Below are 20,766 nucleotides of genomic sequence, written 5' to 3' on the forward strand. Positions count from 1 at the left end.
CAAAACCCTAGTTCATCTCCTGTATCCAATCTTGTATCAAAACCACAAATTGGTACATGTGGGTTGCTAGTAGTGTTGATTACTCCTTGTAGTTGATGCTAATTGGTTTACTTGGTGGAAGATCATATGTTCAGATCCTTAATGCATATTAATACTCCTCTGATCATGAACATGAATATTCTTTGTGAGTAGTTACGTTTGTTCTTGAGGACATGGGTGAAGTCTTGCTATTAGTAGTCATGTGAATTTGGTATTCGTTCGATATTTTGATGAGATGTATGTTGTTTCTCCTCTATTGGTGTTATGTGAACGTCGACTACATGACACTTCACCATTATTTGGGCCTAGAGGAAGGCATTGAAAGTAATAAGTAGATGATGGGTCGCTAGAGTGACGGAAGCTTAAACCCTAGTTTATGCGTTGCTTCGTAAGGGGCTGATTTGGATCCACTAGTTTCATGCTATGGTTAGGTTTACCTTAATACTTCTTTTGTAGTTGCGGATGCTTGCAATAGGGGTTAACCATAAGTGGGATGTTTGTCCAAGAAATGGCAGTACCCAAGCACCGGTCCACCCACATATCAAATTATCAAAGTACCGAACGCGAATCATATGAGCGTGATGAAAACTAGCTTGACGATAATTCCCATGTGTCCTCGGGAGCGCTTTTCTCATTATAAGAAATTGTCCAGGCTTGTTCTTTGCTACAAAAAGGATTGGGCCACCTTGCTGCACTTTATTTACTTTCATTGCTTGTGACCCGTTACAAATTATCTTATCACAAAACTATATGTTACCTACAATTTCAGTGCTTGCAGAGAATACCTTACTGAAAACAGCTTATCATTTCCTTCTGCTCCTCGTTGGGTTTGACACTATGATAGATCCCCTATACTTGTGGGTCATCAGAGAAGGAACTCGCCTTGCAATGCCGAAGACAATCTGCGTGCCAGACTTATCGCCATTGAAGCCTGGTTCAGGGGCTACTGAGGGAGTCCGAGATTAATGGGTCCACGGACGGCCGGACTATATACTTTGGCTGGACTGTTGGACTATGAAGGTACAAGATTGAAGACTTCGTCCCGTGTCCGGATGGGACTCTCCTTTGCGTGGAAGGCAAGGTTGGCCATTCGGATATGTAGATCTCCTTCTCTGTAACCGACTCTGTGTAACCCTAGCCCCCTCCGTGTCTATATAAACCGGAGGGTTTAGTCCGTAGGACAACAACAATCATAATCATAGGCTAGCTTCTAGGGTTTAGCCTCTACGATCTCGTGGTAGATCAACTCTTGTAATACTTATATCATCAAGATCAATCAAGCAGGAAGTAGGGTATTACCTCCATCGAGAGGGCCCGAACATGGGTAAACATCGTGTCCCCCGCCTCATGTTACCATTAGCCTTAGACACACAGTTCGGGACCTCCTACCCGAGATCCACCGGTTTTGACACCGACAACCGCCCCCAAGGGTTGCCATTTGTACGGGTTCGGTGACCGCCCTCAAGGGTCCCTTAGTGGAATCACGAAATCTTGCATTGTGCGAGGGCATGAGGAGATTATGGTGGCCCTAGTGGCTTCTTGGGGAGCATTGTGCCTTCACACCGCTCCAAACGGAGATTAGCATCCGCAAGGGTGTGAACTTTGGGATACATCGTCGTCTCCGCGTGCCTTCGTTATCTCTTACCCGAACCCTTTACTTATGCATTTTAATTTGTGATAGCCATATTGTTTCTTGTCATATATCTTTCTATCACTTAGTTGTTTACCTTGCGTAGCATAAGTTATTGGTGCACATAGGTGAGCCTAGTTGTTGTAGGTTTTTTGCTTGAAAAATTAACTGCTAGGTTTATTCTGCATTTGTTCAAGCCTAAATCCGTAATTATTTTAAAGCGCCTATTCACCCCCCCTCTAGGCGACATCCTCGATCTTTCAGCCGCTGTAGCCGCTTCCACCTGAAGTTGGTGTGACCTTGAAATTCATAGATGTACCTTTCGTACATGGGAAGCCTTCAAGCTACACCCCATCGGGCCAGCGCGCTAGAGAAGAGGCCGGAAGGACGCACCATAGAAAGCACCATCGCACCTCTCTCGCGGTTGATGAAAAAGGCAATGAACTGGTGTCATACAACAACCATCCGCCCCAGATCAAAGGTGACAAAGAAGAAACCCCCATCATAAGGGATCTGACGGAAGACAAATCCGGCATCGTCGCTATACAACACAACGACAAGCAAACGTCGACAAAATACAAAATCTCACCGCTAACCGGCGAGAGGAGCACGATGGAATCACCGGTATAGGCAACGACCTAAGGTAGAGATTATTCGCCATGCCTCCACCATCCACACACCAGCGCTCGAAACCCTAAATCTTACCCTGTGCACAAGACCGACACGAGGTTCTACAGTTCCCACCGCTCCCATCGTCGAAGCGGTCGCCGAAGGAGAGGGAATCGATGTGGTCACCGGCAAGCACGGGAGGAACCACGGTTGCCTTCGGTTTTGCCTCTTACGGGAAGGGGAAAGTGAAGCGAAAACTCCCTTCCATCCCTTCGATCATAATGGGCAGCCCGCAAGGCACGTACTAGCCCTGTTTTCGAAAACTTGTGGAAGTTTACTGGGCGGATTTTTTCATCTTTTTCGTTTTCTGATTTATTAGATCAGATTTATTTTATTTTATTTTTCTCTTTTTTCTTTATCATTTTTATTTTTTCCTTTTTCCTTTTTATTTGTTCTTTTTTCTACTTTTAAATATTCATGAATCTTTATCAAGGCATGATTATTTTTCAAATCAATGAATGTTTTTTGAATCCGTGGTTATTTTTTTCAAATATGCAAACTTTTTATTTTTTGTGAACATTTTTTCTAAAATTATTGAAAATTTCAAATTCATGAATTATTTTTCTAAAATTCGTGAACTTTTTGAAATTCAAGATTTTTTTTCAAAAATTCATGAGCTCAAATATGTTTTTAAAATTGATGAAATATTTTCCCTCAAGATCGTGACCATTTTACTAATTCACGGAAGATGTGATTATTTTTTCAATTTCACAAAAGAAAATCATGATTTTTTTAAGTTCGTGAACTATTTGAAATACATGAACTTTTTCAAACTCATGAGCGTTTTGGAAAGACCAAGCCAACAGTCAATGAATTTTTTCCTTGTTAAAAATATTTATATTTTTATATTTTCTAAATTCAGTGGTCAACTGGTCAACCAGTCAACAGGTTAATGAGGGAGCGAGGCATCTTTCGAGCGTGCAAGCGAGCTCCTTCCTATTCGGCGCTCGCTGGGGAAGTTTAGCGGGGCGGCCCAGCAACCTGCTGAGGAACTGAGGGCTATCGAAGTTGGACGTTTCCTTGAGGCAATGCACAACCCATGATTCCTAGTGGGTGAGAGCTCTTCCAACCGCCTCTTGTCGGCGCCGCCACGAATTTGCCTCGCCTCATGTCGCCTTAAGGCTATGTGTGCGTGGTGGATCTTAGCTCTTGCCAATGGGAGGGCTCCTCGTTCGTTGTTAGATGTCTTTTCGAGTCTCTTTAGGGTTTGTGTCTTGCACAGGAAGATGAGGCAGCAACAACTTTTTAAAGATGGAATAATGTTCTTCTCGTCTAGCCCCCATTTTGATGGTGCGGCTAGCATCATTCGACGGCGTGTGGAGATGTGTCTCTGGTGAATCTTGCGGGATTCAATTGGTGTTTGTCTTCGATGGCTCTCTTTGGACGTTTGATGTTCTGTTGTGCTTTTCCTTTGAGGCCTTAGCACGATGACTTTTCAACTACCTACTACAACAAGGTTTGGCGGCCTCTAATGAAGCAAGGCCGATGACGGCGGCGCGCCTTCGGCTCCTTCGTGTGCTTGTAGTCGGTCCTAGGTGGTCAACGGATTTCAATGTAATTTTTGTTACTTTTGAAGTTGTTTGTACTGCCATGATGTTTGATGAATAAATTGGAAGTTTTTATGCAAGAAAAAACATGATGAAGAAAAGCAAACACGAAGAGAAAACTACAAAAAAAGTCCAATATCAGGAAAGCACACTATTTAAGCCTTCCTCTAGTACAACACTAAACATATACTATTATATACCAGTATTGATTATTTTAAAAGAAATTCACAAAAAAACCATCAAATTAAAGATATTTAAAAATTGAAAAAGGTTGATGAAAAATGAAAAAGTTTGTTGATTTTGAATAAAGTTCATCTAATTTTGAAAAAAAATCACAAATTTTTAATAGTTATGAATTTTTAGAAAAGTTCATATTTTTTTAAAAGGTTTATTTTGGAAAAAAATCATCAATTTTGGAATAATAGTTCATCGATTTTGAAGAAAAAGTTCATCGATTTTGAAAAAAATTCATCAATTTCGATTATTTTAACGTATTTTGGAGAAATGTTCACAAATCTAAGAAAAGAAAAGAGAAGAAAAAATAAAAGAAAAATAAAAGAAAGAACAAAAAGAGTAAAAAAGGAGCAAGTAATCACAAAGGGGTTACTGCAGTTTAGGGAGAATAGCCAGCGCTATAAGCGCTGACTAGGAGCTCTGAGAGATGCTCTAACAGAAAACACCGAAGATGGTTAGCTACAAAACTAACCAACGGCAGGACGACCTGGACAGGACGAGTTTTCTGTGACACGCGTGGCCCACGCTACAGAGACACAAGAGGGCCCACGTGTTGTTGGTGTGGCGTGTCAGCTCTCCCATTTGCTTTGCTGCCTTCGTTGGTCCACCTCCAGCTGGCCGCCCCCTTTTCAATCATCCAGCCAAATCCACCTTAGCTTCGCTTCCTCCCCGTCTACTTCTGCTCTGAACCCAAATCCCAAATCCCGAATCCCGAATCCCCAAACCCGCCGGCGATGGCTCGCGGCAGCCGCTCCGGGAGGAACGGCGGCGGCGGCGGGTGCGCGAGCTGCTGCCTGGGGTTCCTGCTCAAGTTCCTCGCCTTCCTCCAGGCCTTCGCCGCCGTCTCCGCCGTCCTCTACGCCGCCTCCATCCTCTCCCGCTGGGCGCGGCACCACGAGCTGCACTTCGACCGCCTCCTCCCTGACCTCTGGTATCATGTCCTCTGTTCTACTATCTCGCTTCTTTCCGGCCACCTCCCCTCCCCACCTGTATGCGATGTATGCTTGGCTGGCTGGCTGACTGATTCAACTTGTTGCAGGTTCGCGTGCGCCGTCATGGCCGCCGGCCTCCTCTACTGCGCCATCCTCCTCGCGGGCTACGTCGCCGCCGAGGTCAACAGCGGGTGCTGCCTCTGCTTCGTAAGACCCACACCCGCGCACCACCAAAACCCATGTCCCTTTTTTCTTTGATACAGTCCTCTTCCTACCTGTTCATTCATTGCCGCGTCACTGCTACTGATGTTGACCACAATTGTTTCAGTATACCATCCTGGCCATGGCGATGATGCTGCTAGAAGCTGCCGTGGCCGGCCACCTCCTCCTCAACGAGCACTGGATGCAGGTGGGTCAATTGGATACCCATCCATGCCCCTGTCAGTAATAGTTCCATCTGATCAAATCAGAATATCGGATCACTGACCGATTCCTCTCCTTCATCTATTATTCTTGCAGGATCTGCCGTATGACCGCACGAGAGAGCTCGAGAACCTCGTCTCCTTTGTCAACAACAACCTCGACCTCTGCAAATGGGCTGCTCTCGCTACCGTCGCCACACAGGTGCGCGACTCTGCCAGAATTAGTATATGCTTATTCTTGGTAAACCTGAACAAACATTTCCATCTCAAATCAAACGGCACAGCAAGTGCACACGAGCCTTTAAGTTGGTTGCTCCAATGGTCTCTCACAATGTCCAGTGACAAAAGATAGACCAATACACTCTGTTTCCCTTTGTGGCTCGAGGAGGAGGATCTGATCCATGTAAATGTATTGTATAGGCGTTCTCGCTTTTCTTGGCAATTACTCTACGAGCCATGGTTTCGTCCACCAATGCGGACTTTGACAGCGACGAAGATTTTGTGGTCATAAGGAGGCCGCTGCTTCTTGCCCAAGGTGCTCCAGCCTATCTCCCTACCACGGCCGACCCTAGAGGTGCCCACCCTGGCCTATGGAGCTCATCGATGAGGCAAAAGGTGAATTTGTTTTTAGCCTCAAGTACTTACTTATGCTGATTTCAGATGGGACTATGTGACCTAAGCAAGAGTGCACTATCGTTAAAGACAATACCTGGTTGTAAGAAAAAAAACTGGTACAACCCCATAGAGAACTAGTCGCAAAATGTAAATGTATGCATTATGTCTGTACAACACTGTTCTCCCTAGCAATTTGAAGAATGTTTGGAACCATTAAGCAATCATGTATTTTGCTCTTTGGTCTCAGTTCTTCCAAGATTTTTTTTCTTGGGAATTCTATATCGACACCCACAGTTACTCATAAGTCATGACCCTCAGTTTCTTGATACCCTCTAGCCATGACGCTTTTCAACTTCTTTTTTTCTCTGCTATAATTATTTTTTACTCTACTACATGACTAGTGCTGGATTTAAAACATAACCTAATTGTAGCACACACCGTAGTTCAAGCATTTCTAGACGAATATCAGTTCATTTCATTCTCTGTAGGTTGGATCCTATGTTAGCTTAAGTTCTGACGAGTTATGAGGATGATTGACTAGCTGGTGGGCAGTAATATTTAAAGCCTGCAATTTTTAACTGAATCATATGTTGTTGAGTTGCAAAGACAAGCTAAATAGCTAATTGGCTGAAAGCTATTCTCATGCGGAGCATGTTGATTGCAAAAGTTAAGTAAACAAAACTTGGAGAAGCAAGTTATGAATTTGTAAGAGTTGTCTTGTTGTCTTGCTGCAGTTACTCATTATTGTTTCAGAGTATGAAAATCTTAGAATGCCTGACAATCATGTCATATAGCATGAAAGCCTATGACAATCTAACCTTGTGCCAAAATGACGAAAAAGGTGTGGCAAATTTATTATATGAACCAATCATGCCTTAGTTCGACATTGTAAATGTATTGACATCCCAACAGTCATGTGTTTCTTCTTGAAAACTAATTCATATTTTCTTCCTGTGTGCCCTCCAGTATGGATTGAACTCCACAAGCGACTACACCTACAACACACTGGATCAAAATGCAGTACCACCACAGTGAGAATCTGCGTGACTGATGACGAAGTACATATCATATATGCAGTACACAAGTCATATGTTGCAATATGCCGTGGTGTAATGGGCACTGTATACATTTGTACGCCCAGTTATTCTGTGAATCTCGGTTGTACATAGTTCCATCATTACTACTCCCTCCGTTCGGAATTACTTGTCTCGGAAATGAATGTATCTAGAACTAAAATACGTCTAGATACATCCATTTTCGCGACGAGTAATTCCGAACAGAGCGAGTAGTAAAGAACATATGTGTGAATGGCTGCCCTGGTTGGCTGGCTGCTATTTCTTCGAGATCCGCTTACTAGTGCTGAATCTGGAGCAAATCCACAACTCAGTCATTGTGACAGCCAGGAGATGGCCGTATGTAAAAAAATAGTCTATCTTGTTGGATGTCTTGGGTTGGCTGGTTTCTTCAATGTAGCCAAAGAGATGGATGAGCAAGAACGGCAGTATTTGCATTGGATGTGTATTAAGTTAGATATAGCAGTTAGTAAAAAAATGTAAGGTAATGTTAGTACAATTTTCATGTGGATGATGACATCATTAAAATGCTTTCTTGGGCCAAATATTACATTCCATACTAAATTAGTTTTGCTTGAAAGGAGAAAATGAAACTGCAAGCGCCGTTTGGTCACTGGCATCACCTTATGTAAGTGAAACAAACATCTGTAGTGTTGTTAAGTATGTGAAATTTAACCAAATAAGAACTTATGGAAGTGAAACAAACATCTGTAGTGTTGTTAAGTATGGGAAATTTAACCAAATATGAACAGGGTGGTCCCGTGCAAACTCCACCGTTCCATTAACATACATACACATCCACCATTCCATTAACATACATACACATCAATCGTTCTGGCGCCTTAATAAGGATTTAATGCCGAGAAAATATTTCCCACCAGTCTTGTCTGCCCAGACGGCACACACTCTTTCCCATGTAACCTGTATGGCAATTTGAGTATTTCACAAGCGTAGGGCAATCCTACACAAGCAAGCGCTGCAAACAAGGGAATGCAAGAGTGCAATCACATATGCTGTGTAGGTTCCCAAGACCACTTGGTCCTAGTCTAGCCGGGCAGATGAATCCGTAGTGGACGAAATGGTTCTTCCTCCAACATGGGGATGGAATCAACTCCAAAATTGAATCACACTCAACCAAATATCTTCTAGGCATGGGGAGATGCTTGATCCATGACATTATCCTGATGCTATTGCAGCCAGAGATCAGTAGCAGACGCAGTTTTGGAAAGCAAGCATGAGGCACCACCCCTTCCATACGACATCTTCCAACTCTCTCAATTTGAGTACCAATGGGAGCTCAGAAGGATGCCCTTAGGTCGATAGATGGAGAGGAGTTACCCAGATAAAGACCCTACCCTGTTTGAGTACCAATGGAATTCTAATTTGTATTCAGGACCTTATTGAAGAACGTATTCCCAACCCTGTTTTCTCATGAAAACACTAATTTCCCTAGCCAACAAACTAATTTCCAGTTCCAAAAAAATGTTTGGTATTTTATTTTGGAAAACTTTGCACTCAGTGCAAAGAAAGACATCCATTGAGCCAAGCTCTTGGTAAAAATTATGGGGTCATGAGATCCATTTCCCTTTTATGATGTAATCAAACATCACTTGTCAATTTCCTTATTTTCTAATCTCATCGGATTAATGCGGACATGGCGTTTTTTTTCTTTTGCGGTGGAATGCGGACATGCATGTCTTTGCATCTTACAAACATGGCTAATAGAAAGAACGACGAGTTCATGGCCATTTTCCTTTTATATTTGCATCCAAATAAAGAACACATTATGCAAATGCCACATCATTCCTTTTTTTATTCACTTATTTCTCCACATTATCAGACAGCCCTTACAATGAATTTCTAGGTACTGCCCGGAGGTGGGGGTGTAGGTAGCGTTATAACAGGAACTGTGTAACCTGCACAGGAGATTTTCAATTTTCGCATCATAAGGATAATCATGAGCATTATATGAGAAATAATGGCAAGTAGAAAACAGGCACACATATGTATATGTATAGAAATTATGACGGTTACCGACCTGCACAGTGAGTGTGTGCACGCAGCCCATTGCCGCACACATGTGTTAGCCATGGCAAACTTGGCTAGGCTGATCCTAGCCAGTTCGGGAGCTGTGAATTTATCACAGACGCAGTGGATGTCTGTTGCTGCCCTTATCACCTGGCAACATACGCTCCCATGTAGAAGGGGGTGCTCGCCAACATTCTTTCCCAATGTTCCTCCAGCATTCCCTCATCACCTTACTTTTATCCGCGGCGCAGTGATCTGCTTGTGCACGGTGTGGATATGAAGAGAAGGCCACAAAGACTAGGAAGCATAAAACTCCTATTGCCTTAGCACTGGTCATCTTCTTATGTGAAATGGTATTATCGGTATGTGTTTTATGCAATAATTCGGCAACACTTGGGTTCTATATATATTGGTTGCAAACTCGTTCGCTCTTTGGTCATTTAATTAACTGAATCCTCAAGATAACTTGGATATGTTGTTATTTAATGTAGGCACATCTAGTTCTTGTATCAAACTGCAGATAGAGTATACGTAGATGGGTGCAAGCTATTAAATGCTAGTGACTGATTTCTGATAGATAGATAACAAGGATATGTTCTCCTTTAATGTAGGATATACTTAATTCTCATAAAGCATGAATATCAAATTGCTTGTGCAGGATATACGAAGGTGCATGGCTGCAAATTGATTTTCTAAGTATCCATTGGGATTTTAATTTCCAGTTACTACCAAGAAAGAATACCTTTTCATACTCACTCTAACCAAGGATATACTCAGGCCATTAAAAATGCATGACTTTTTTTTGTTGAAAATGCATGACATTATAGATATGAGTCCAATCTGCAAATGCAACATTATTTCATATGAATTATGTTAAATAAAATATGAAATTATTTATGACAAATCTTGTAATATGATTTTCAAAGTGGATACTCTTTTAATTAGATGATTCATAGATGTATATGATACATATAGCGGGGTGCTGTCTTTGTCCAACCAGTTTTGATACTTCCGAAGTAGGATTAAGAGCGAAATATGCAAGCCATGTATTAATTAATTACAGGTAGACCGGTAGACTAAATAGGATGTTCTGAGTTATTGCTTGGTAAAAATCTGCTGAAAACTATATTAATACATCGGCTCTTTAACGAAAAGTGTGTAATAGTCGCATATGATGGAAAATATTGGATAGAGTTGGATTAACATATATACCCGACATAGCACCTCTGGGTTATCCCTTCTACACATGCGAGTACGGACACGTAAGAGGTAGTGCTGTGATAAGCGTATCCTCTTAATATTCAATTCAGGAGGACGTTATAGAGAAACCGTTGGGAAGCTTGGCTTCATCTTGTGAGAAGATTGATGGATGTTCACCTATCTCAACAACCCGACCAGTTGCGCTGGAAACTAACTAAGAATGAAGAGTTTTCGGTTAAATCCATGTATTTGGATGTTATCAACGCTAGCACTATTCCTCGTTCGAAACATGTTTGGAAAGTCAAAGTGCCTTTAAAAAATCAAAGTGTTTTTATGGTTTGTCCATAAACAAGTTATTCTAACTAAGGACAATTTGGTAAAACGCAAATGGACATGATCTACAAGATGTAGCTTCTGTGATAGTGATGAATCCATCAAACACCTCTTTCTTGACTGTCCATTAGCAAAAAATTCGTGGCGGTCGGTTCGCATAGCATTTAATATTACTCCTCTGAATACTATCAACACATTATTTGGGACGTGGCTAGATGGGATAGATCCAGAAATAGCGAGACATATCCGTGTAGGAGTATGCGCTTTATTATGGGCAGTTTGGAACTGCAGAAACGATTTGGTTTTTAACAAAACAACAAATATTCGTTTCTTGCAGGTTATTTTCTGGGCCACTACACTGATTCGTATGTGGTCGCTACTCACTCCGACGGAGGTCAGGGATCGTTTGATTACTGGATCTATCCGATGGGAGACGGTAGCACGGGCTATATTCAACCGGTTTTGATGGTGGTCATGTAATAGGATAGGTATTTAGTTTCCTATCTTAATTTTTGCCTGCTGGTTGTGACTATCCTGTTTTTTTCATGCTCTTTGTGAGCCTTTTTTCCGTTTTTGAGACCTGAAGACTTTTGTTGGACCTTTTCGCTTATCAATAATATGGTCGTATGCATGCGTTCTGATGCAGAGGCCGGGGCTAACCCTTTTTTGAAAAAAAATTATTTGGATGGTGACATCATTAAAACATTTTCTTGGGCCAAATATTACATTCCATACTTCATTTGTTTTGCTTGAAATGACAAATGAAACGGCGAGCCCCGTTTGTCACTGGTATCACCTTACGGAAGTGAAACAAACATTTGTAGTGTTGTTAAATATGGGAAACTAAACTAAATATAAACATGGTGATTTATACATGTAAACTCTACCATTCCATTAACGTACATACGCATCAATCATTGTCTGCCTTAATAAGGATTTAATGCTGAGGAAATATCATGGAAATCTCCATGATCCCACCAATCTTGTCTACCCAGTATCACCGGCACACGCTCTTCCTTGTGTAACCCGGATGGCAATTTGAACAAGCCTAGGGCAATCGTACATGTGGAAGGGCTGTGCAACCGCAATACATTAATCAATGCACCAGGCACGTATATATGAGTTACAGAGGGGGCCACAACCTCGACTATACAAAAGGAAATAGGAGATGGGCCCCAATACACAATATATACGTACACCAGTATACTCAACACCCTCCCGCAGTCGAAGCGGCGCCAGTGACGTAGGAACTGGAAATGAAACTCCTCGAAGGTGGAAGTCGGCAGTCCCTTCCTCATCACATCGGCGAACTGTTGTGCAGTCGGAACATGGAGGACCCGAATACGTCCAAGAGCCACCTGCTCGCGCACAAAGTGAATGTCCAGCTCAATGTGCTTAGTCCGGCGATGATGAATGGGGTTGGCGGAGAGGGACACCGCAGAGACGTTGTTGCGGTAGACAACCGTAGCCTGAGAGACATCATGATGCAACTCATGAAGTAACTATCGTAGCCAGGTGCACTCGGCAATGATACGTCCATTTTGCATCATGCTTTTATATCAATATTTATTGCATTATGGCTGTTATTACACGTTATGTCACAATAGTTATGGCTATTCTCTCTTATTTTACAAGGTTTATCATGAAGAGGGAGAATGCCGGCAGCTGGAATTCTGGCTGGAAAAGGAGCAAATATTGGAAACCTATTATGCACAGCTCCAAAAATCCTGAAACTCCATGGAAGTCATTTTTGGAATTAATAAGAATTGTTGAGCGAAGAAAATACCAGAGGGGCCCACACCTTGGCCAGGAGGTGGGGGCGCGTCCCCCCCTACTGGGCGCGCCCCTGTCTCCTGGGCCCCCTGGTGGCCCTCCGGTGCCCATCTTCTGCTATATGAAGGGTTTTACCCTGGAAAAAAAATCAGAAGCAAGCTTACGGGACGAAACTCCGCCGCCATGAGGCGGAACCTTGGCGGAACCAATCTAGGGCTCCGGCGGAGCTGTTCTGCCGGGGAAACTTCCCTCAGGGAGGGGGAAATCATCACTATCGTCATCGCCAACGATCCTCTCATCTGGAGGGGGTCAATCTCCATCAACATCTTCACCAACACCATCTCCTCTCAAAACCCTAGTTCATCTCCTGTATCCAATCTTGTATCAAAACCACAAATTGGTACATGTGGGTTGCTAGTAGTGTTGATTACTCCTTGTAGTTGATGCTAATTGGTTTACTTGGTGGAAGATCATATGTTCAGATCCTTAATGCATATTAATACTCCTCTGATCATGAACATGAATATTCTTTGTGAGTAGTTACGTTTGTTCTTGAGGACATGGGTGAAGTCTTGCTATTAGTAGTCATGTGAATTTGGTATTCGTTCGATATTTTGATGAGATGTATGTTGTTTCTCCTCTATTGGTGTTATGTGAACGTCGACTACATGACACTTCACCATTATTTGGGCCTAGAGGAAGGCATTGAAAGTAATAAGTAGATGATGGGTCGCTAGAGTGACGGAAGCTTAAACCCTAGTTTATGCGTTGCTTCGTAAGGGGCTGATTTGGATCCACTAGTTTCATGCTATGGTTAGGTTTACCTTAATACTTCTTTTGTAGTTGCGGATGCTTGCAATAGGGGTTAACCATAAGTGGGATGTTTGTCCAAGAAATGGCAGTACCCAAGCACCGGTCCACCCACATATCAAATTATCAAAGTACCGAACGCGAATCATATGAGCGTGATGAAAACTAGCTTGACGATAATTCCCATGTGTCCTCGGGAGCGCTTTTCTCATTATAAGAAATTGTCCAGGCTTGTTCTTTGCTACAAAAAGGATTGGGCCACCTTGCTGCACTTTATTTACTTTCATTGCTTGTGACCCGTTACAAATTATCTTATCACAAAACTATATGTTACCTACAATTTCAGTGCTTGCAGAGAATACCTTACTGAAAACAGCTTATCATTTCCTTCTGCTCCTCGTTGGGTTTGACACTATGATAGATCCCTATACTTGTGGGTCATCAGAGAAGGAACTCGCCTTGCAATGCCGAAGACAATCTGCGTGCCAGACTTATCGCCATTGAAGCCTGGTTCAGGGGCTACTGAGGGAGTCCGAGATTAATGGGTCCACGGACGGCCGGACTATATACTTTGGCTGGACTGTTGGACTATGAAGGTACAAGATTGAAGACTTCGTCCCGTGTCCGGATGGGACTCTCCTTTGCGTGGAAGGCAAGGTTGGCCATTCGGATATGTAGATCTCCTTCTCTGTAACCGACTCTGTGTAACCCTAGCCCCCTCCGTGTCTATATAAACCGGAGGGTTTAGTCCGTAGGACAACAACAATCATAATCATAGGCTAGCTTCTAGGGTTTAGCCTCTACGATCTCGTGGTAGATCAACTCTTGTAATACTTATATCATCAAGATCAATCAAGCAGGAAGTAGGGTATTACCTCCATCGAGAGGGCCCGAACATGGGTAAACATCGTGTCCCCCGCCTCATGTTACCATTAGCCTTAGACACACAGTTCGGGACCTCCTACCCGAGATCCACCGGTTTTGACACCGACAACCGCCCCCAAGGGTTGCCATTTGTACGGGTTCGGTGACCGCCCTCAAGGGTCCCTTAGTGGAATCACGAAATCTTGCATTGTGCGAGGGCATGAGGAGATTATGGTGGCCCTAGTGGCTTCTTGGGGAGCATTGTGCCTTCACACCGCTCCAAACGGAGATTAGCATCCGCAAGGGTGTGAACTTTGGGATACATCGTCGTCTCCGCGTGCCTTCGTTATCTCTTACCCGAACCCTTTACTTATGCATTTTAATTTGTGATAGCCATATTGTTTCTTGTCATATATCTTTCTATCACTTAGTTGTTTACCTTGCGTAGCATAAGTTATTGGTGCACATAGGTGAGCCTAGTTGTTGTAGGTTTTTTGCTTGAAAAATTAACTGCTAGGTTTATTCTGCATTTGTTCAAGCCTAAATCCGTAATTATTTTAAAGCGCCTATTCACCCCCCCTCTAGGCGACATCCTCGATCTTTCAGCCGCTGTAGCCGCTTCCACCTGAAGTTGGTGTGACCTTGAAATTCATAGATGTACCTTTCGTACATGGGAAGCCTTCAAGCTACACCCCATCGGGCCAGCGCGCTAGAGAAGAGGCCGGAAGGACGCACCATAGAAAGCACCATCGCACCTCTCTCGCGGTTGATGAAAAAGGCAATGAACTGGTGTCATACAACAACCATCCGCCCCAGATCAAAGGTGACAAAGAAGAAACCCCCATCATAAGGGATCTGACGGAAGACAAATCCGGCATCGTCGCTATACAACACAACGACAAGCAAACGTCGACAAAATACAAATCTCACCGCTAACCGGCGAGAGGAGCACGATGGAATCACCGGTATAGGCAACGACCTAAGGTAGAGATTATTCGCCATGCCTCCACCATCCACACACCAGCGCTCGAAACCCTAAATCTTACCCTGTGCACAAGACCGACACGAGGTTCTACAGTTCCCACCGCTCCCATCGTCGAAGCGGTCGCCGAAGGAGAGGGAATCGATGTGGTCACCGGCAAGCACGGGAGGAACCACGGTTGCCTTCGGTTTTGCCTCTTACGGGAAGGGGAAAGTGAAGCGAAAACTCCCTTCCATCCCTTCGATCATAATGGGCAGCCCGCAAGGCACGTACTAGCCCTGTTTTCGAAAACTTGTGGAAGTTTACTGGGCGGATTTTTTCATCTTTTTCGTTTTCTGATTTATTAGATCAGATTTATTTTATTTTATTTTTCTCTTTTTCTTTATCATTTTTATTTTTTCCTTTTTCCTTTTATTTGTTCTTTTTTCTACTTTTAAATATTCATGAATCTTTATCAAGGCATGATTATTTTCAAATCAATGAATGTTTTTGAATCCGTGGTTATTTTTTTCAAATATGCAAACTTTTTATTTTTGTGAACATTTTTTCTAAAATTATTGAAAATTTCAAATTCATGAATTATTTTTCTAAAATTCGTGAACTTTTTGAAATTCAAGATTTTTTTTCAAAAATTCATGAGCTCAAATATGTTTTTAAAATTGATGAAATATTTTCCCTCAAGATCGTGACCATTTTACTAATTCACGGAAGATGTGATTATTTTTTCAATTTCACAAAAGAAAATCATGATTTTTTTAAGTTCGTGAACTATTTGAAATACATGAACTTTTTCAAACTCATGAGCGTTTTGGAAAGACCAAGCCAACAGTCAATGAATTTTTTCCTTGTTAAAAATATTTATATTTTTATATTTTCTAAATTCAGTGGTCAACTGGTCAACCAGTCAACAGGTTAATGAGGGAGCGAGGCATCTTTCGAGCGTGCAAGCGAGCTCCTTCCTATTCGGCGCTCGCTGGGGAAGTTTAGCGGGGCGGCCCAGCAACCTGCTGAGGAACTGAGGGCTATCGAAGTTGGACGTTTCCTTGAGGCAATGCACAACCCATGATTCCTAGTGGGTGAGAGCTCTTCCAACCGCCTCTTGTCGGCGCCGCCACGAATTTGCCTCGCCTCATGTCGCCTTAAGGCTATGTGTGCGTGGTGGATCTTAGCTCTTGCCAATGGGAGGGCTCCTCGTTCGTTGTTAGATGTCTTTTCGAGTCTCTTTAGGGTTTGTGTCTTGCACAGGAAGATGAGGCAGCAACAACTTTTTAAAGATGGAATAATGTTCTTCTCGTCTAGCCCCCATTTTGATGGTGCGGCTAGCATCATTCGACGGCGTGTGGAGATGTGTCTCTGGTGAATCTTGCGGGATTCAATTGGTGTTTGTCTTCGATGGCTCTCTTTGGACGTTTGATGTTCTGTTGTGCTTTTCCTTTGAGGCCTTAGCACGATGACTTTTCAACTACCTACTACAACAAGGTTTGGCGGCCTCTAATGAAGCAAGGCCGATGACGGCGGCGCGCCTTCGGCTCCTTCGTGTGCTTGTAGTCGGTCCTAGGTGGTCAACGGATTTCAATGTAATTTTTGTTACTTTTGAAGTTGTTTGTACTGCCATGATGTTTGATGAATAAATTGGAAGTTTTTATGCAAGAAAAAACATGATGAAGAAAAGCAAACACGAAGAGAAAACTACAAAAAAAGTCCAATATCAGGAAAGCACACTATTTAAGCCTTCCTCTAGTACAACACTAAACATATACTATTATATACCAGTATTGATTATTTTAAAAGAAATTCACAAAAAAACCATCAAATTAAAGATATTTAAAAATTGAAAAAGGTTGATGAAAAATGAAAAAGTTTGTTGATTTTGAATAAAGTTCATCTAATTTTGAAAAAAAATCACAAATTTTTAATAGTTATGAATTTTTAGAAAAGTTCATATTTTTTTAAAAGGTTTATTTTGGAAAAAAATCATCAATTTTGGAATAATAGTTCATCGATTTTGAAGAAAAAGTTCATCGATTTTGAAAAAAATTCATCAATTTCGATTATTTTAACGTATTTTGGAGAAATGTTCACAAATCTAAGAAAAGAAAAGAGAAGAAAAAATAAAAGAAAAATAAAAGAAAGAACAAAAAGAGTAAAAAAGGAGCAAGTAATCACAAAGGGGTTACTGCAGTTTAGGGAGAATAGCCAGCGCTATAAGCGCTGACTAGGAGCTCTGAGAGATGCTCTAACAGAAAACACCGAAGATGGTTAGCTACAAAACTAACCAACGGCAGGACGACCTGGACAGGACGAGTTTTCTGTGACACGCGTGGCCCACGCTACAGAGACACAAGAGGGCCCACGTGTTGTTGGTGTGGCGTGTCAGCTCTCCCATTTGCTTTGCTGCCTTCGTTGGTCCACCTCCAGCTGGCCGCCCCCTTTTCAATCATCCAGCCAAATCCACCTTAGCTTCGCTTCCTCCCCGTCTACTTCTGCTCTGAACCCAAATCCCAAATCCCGAATCCCGAATCCCCAAACCCGCCGGCGATGGCTCGCGGCAGCCGCTCCGGGAGGAACGGCGGCGGCGGCGGGTGCGCGAGCTGCTGCCTGGGGTTCCTGCTCAAGTTCCTCGCCTTCCTCCAGGCCTTCGCCGCCGTCTCCGCCGTCCTCTACGCCGCCTCCATCCTCTCCCGCTGGGCGCGGCACCACGAGCTGCACTTCGACCGCCTCCTCCCTGACCTCTGGTATCATGTCCTCTGTTCTACTATCTCGCTTCTTTCCGGCCACCTCCCCTCCCCACCTGTATGCGATGTATGCTTGGCTGGCTGGCTGACTGATTCAACTTGTTGCAGGTTCGCGTGCGCCGTCATGGCCGCCGGCCTCCTCTACTGCGCCATCCTCCTCGCGGGCTACGTCGCCGCCGAGGTCAACAGCGGGTGCTGCCTCTGCTTCGTAAGACCCACACCCGCGCACCACCAAAACCCATGTCCCTTTTTTCTTTGATACAGTCCTCTTCCTACCTGTTCATTCATTGCCGCGTCACTGCTACTGATGTTGACCACAATTGTTTCAGTATACCATCCTGGCCATGGCGATGATGCTGCTAGAAGCTGCCGTGGCCGGCCACCTCCTCCTCAACGAGCACTGGATGCAGGTGGGTCAATTGGATACCCATCCATGCCCCTGTCAGTAATAGTTCCATCTGATCAAATCAGAATATCGGATCACTGACCGATTCCTCTCCTTCATCTATTATTCTTGCAGGATCTGCCGTATGACCGCACGAGAGAGCTCGAGAACCTCGTCTCCTTTGTCAACAACAACCTCGACCTCTGCAAATGGGCTGCTCTCGCTACCGTCGCCACACAGGTGCGCGACTCTGCCAGAATTAGTATATGCTTATTCTTGGTAAACCTGAACAAACATTTCCATCTCAAATCAAACGGCACAGCAAGTGCACACGAGCCTTTAAGTTGGTTGCTCCAATGGTCTCTCACAATGTCCAGTGACAAAAGATAGACCAATACACTCTGTTTCCCTTTGTGGCTCGAGGAGGAGGATCTGATCCATGTAAATGTATTGTATAGGCGTTCTCGCTTTTCTTGGCAATTACTCTACGAGCCATGGTTTCGTCCACCAATGCGGACTTTGACAGCGACGAAGATTTTGTGGTCATAAGGAGGCCGCTGCTTCTTGCCCAAGGTGCTCCAGCCTATCTCCCTACCACGGCCGACCCTAGAGGTGCCCACCCTGGCCTATGGAGCTCATCGATGAGGCAAAAGGTGAATTTGTTTTTAGCCTCAAGTACTTACTTATGCTGATTTCAGATGGGACTATGTGACCTAAGCAAGAGTGCACTATCGTTAAAGACAATACCTGGTTGTAAGAAAAAAAACTGGTACAACCCCATAGAGAACTAGTCGCAAAATGTAAATGTATGCATTATGTCTGTACAACACTGTTCTCCCTAGCAATTTGAAGAATGTTTGGAACCATTAAGCAATCATGTATTTTGCTCTTTGGTCTCAGTTCTTCCAAGATTTTTTTTCTTGGGAATTCTATATCGACACCCACAGTTACTCATAAGTCATGACCCTCAGTTTCTTGATACCCTCTAGCCATGACGCTTTTCAACTTCTTTTTTTCTCTGCTATAATTATTTTTTACTCTACTACATGACTAGTGCTGGATTTAAAACATAACCTAATTGTAGCACACACCGTAGTTCAAGCATTTCTAGACGAATATCAGTTCATTTCATTCTCTGTAGGTTGGATCCTATGTTAGCTTAAGTTCTGACGAGTTATGAGGATGATTGACTAGCTGGTGGGCAGTAATATTTAAAGCCTACAATTTTTAACTGAATCATATGTTGTTGAGTTGCAAAGACAAGCTAAATAGCTAATTGGCTGAAAGCTATTCTCATGCGGAGCATGTTGATTGCAAAAGTTAAGTAAACAAAACTTGGAGAAGCAAGTTATGAATTTGTAAGAGTTGTCTTGTTGTCTTGCTGCAGTTACTCATTATTGTTTCAGAGTATGAAAATCTTAGAATGCCTGACAATCATGTCATATAGCATGAAAGCCTATGACAATCTAACCTTGTGCCAAGATGACGAAAAAGGTGTGGCAAATTTATTATATGAACCAATCATGCCTTAGTTCGACATTGTAAATGTATTGACATCCCAACAGTCATGTGTTTCTTCTTGAAAACTAATTCATATTTTCTTCCTGTGTGCCCTCCAGTATGGATTGAACTCCACAAGCGACTACACCTACAACACACTGGATCAAAATGCAGTACCACCACAGTGAGAATCTGCGCGACTGATGACGAAGTACATATCATATATGCAGTACACAAGTCATATGTTGCAATATGCCGTGGTGTAATGGGCTCTGTATACATTTGTACGCCCAGTTATTCTGTGAATCTCGGTTGTACATAGTTCCATCATTACTACTCCCTCCGTTCGGAATTACTTGTCTCGGAAATGAATGTATCTAGAACTAAAATACGTCTAGATACATCCATTTTCGCGACGAGTAATTCCGAACAGAGGGAGTAGTAAAGAACATATGTGTGAATGGCTGCCCTGGTTGGCTGGCTGCTATTTCTTCGAGATCCGCTTACTAGTGCTGAATCTGGAGCAAATCCACAACTCAGTCATTGTGACAGCCAGGAGATGGCCGTATGTAAAAAAATAGTCTATCTTGTTGGATGTCTTGGGTTGGCTGGTTTCTTCAATGTAGCCAAAGAGATGGATGAGCAAGAACGGCAGTATTTGCATTGGATGTGTATTAAGTTAGATATAGCAGTTAGTAAAAAAATGTAAGGTAATGTTAGTACAATTTTCATGTGGATGATGACATCATTAAAATGCTTTCTTGGGCCAAATATTACATTCCATACTAAATTAGTTTTGCTTGAAAGGAGAAAATGAAACTGCAAGCGCCGTTTGGTCACTGGCATCACCTTATGTAAGTGAAACAAACATCTGTAGTGTTGTTAAGTATGTGAAATTTAACCAAATAAGAACTTATGGAAGTGAAACAAACATCTGTAGTGTTGTTAAGTATGGGAAATTTAACCAAATATGAACAGGGTGGTCCCGTGCAAAC

The 20,766-nt window shown here is 42.9% G+C and overlaps 2 protein-coding genes and 1 long non-coding RNA gene across 3 annotated transcripts; 2 read left to right on the top strand and 1 right to left on the bottom strand.

Annotated features, from left to right (window-relative positions):
• Positions 1-4,723: 4,723 nt before the first annotated feature.
• LOC123159813 (tetraspanin-18) lies at positions 4,724-7,706 on the top strand. Its single transcript, XM_044577634.1, has 6 exons — positions 4,724-5,050; positions 5,159-5,258; positions 5,380-5,460; positions 5,571-5,675; positions 5,894-6,088; positions 7,055-7,706. The coding sequence occupies exons 1-6, from the start codon at positions 4,854-4,856 to the stop codon at positions 7,121-7,123; spliced, it is 747 nt and encodes a 248-aa protein (XP_044433569.1). The 5' UTR covers positions 4,724-4,853; the 3' UTR covers positions 7,124-7,706.
• Positions 7,707-8,698: 992 nt separating this feature from the next.
• Positions 8,699-9,245, bottom strand: LOC123156279 (uncharacterized). The gene is made up of 2 exons (XR_006477934.1): positions 9,200-9,245; positions 8,699-9,077 (listed from the first exon to the last, which is right to left on the bottom strand). It is a non-coding gene; the product is annotated as an uncharacterized lncRNA (long non-coding RNA).
• An 8,314-nt stretch (positions 9,246-17,559) lies between these two features.
• LOC123159557 (tetraspanin-18) lies at positions 17,560-20,542 on the top strand. The gene is made up of 6 exons (XM_044577389.1): positions 17,560-17,886; positions 17,995-18,094; positions 18,216-18,296; positions 18,407-18,511; positions 18,730-18,924; positions 19,891-20,542. Exons 1-6 carry the CDS (start codon positions 17,690-17,692, stop codon positions 19,957-19,959), a joined length of 747 nt encoding a protein of 248 aa, XP_044433324.1. The 5' UTR covers positions 17,560-17,689; the 3' UTR covers positions 19,960-20,542.
• The last annotated feature ends 224 nt before the right edge of the window (positions 20,543-20,766 follow it).

This window comes from Triticum aestivum, chromosome 7B, assembly GCF_018294505.1.
Source record: "Triticum aestivum cultivar Chinese Spring chromosome 7B, IWGSC CS RefSeq v2.1, whole genome shotgun sequence".
Lineage (NCBI taxonomy): Eukaryota > Viridiplantae > Streptophyta > Magnoliopsida > Poales > Poaceae > Triticum > Triticum aestivum.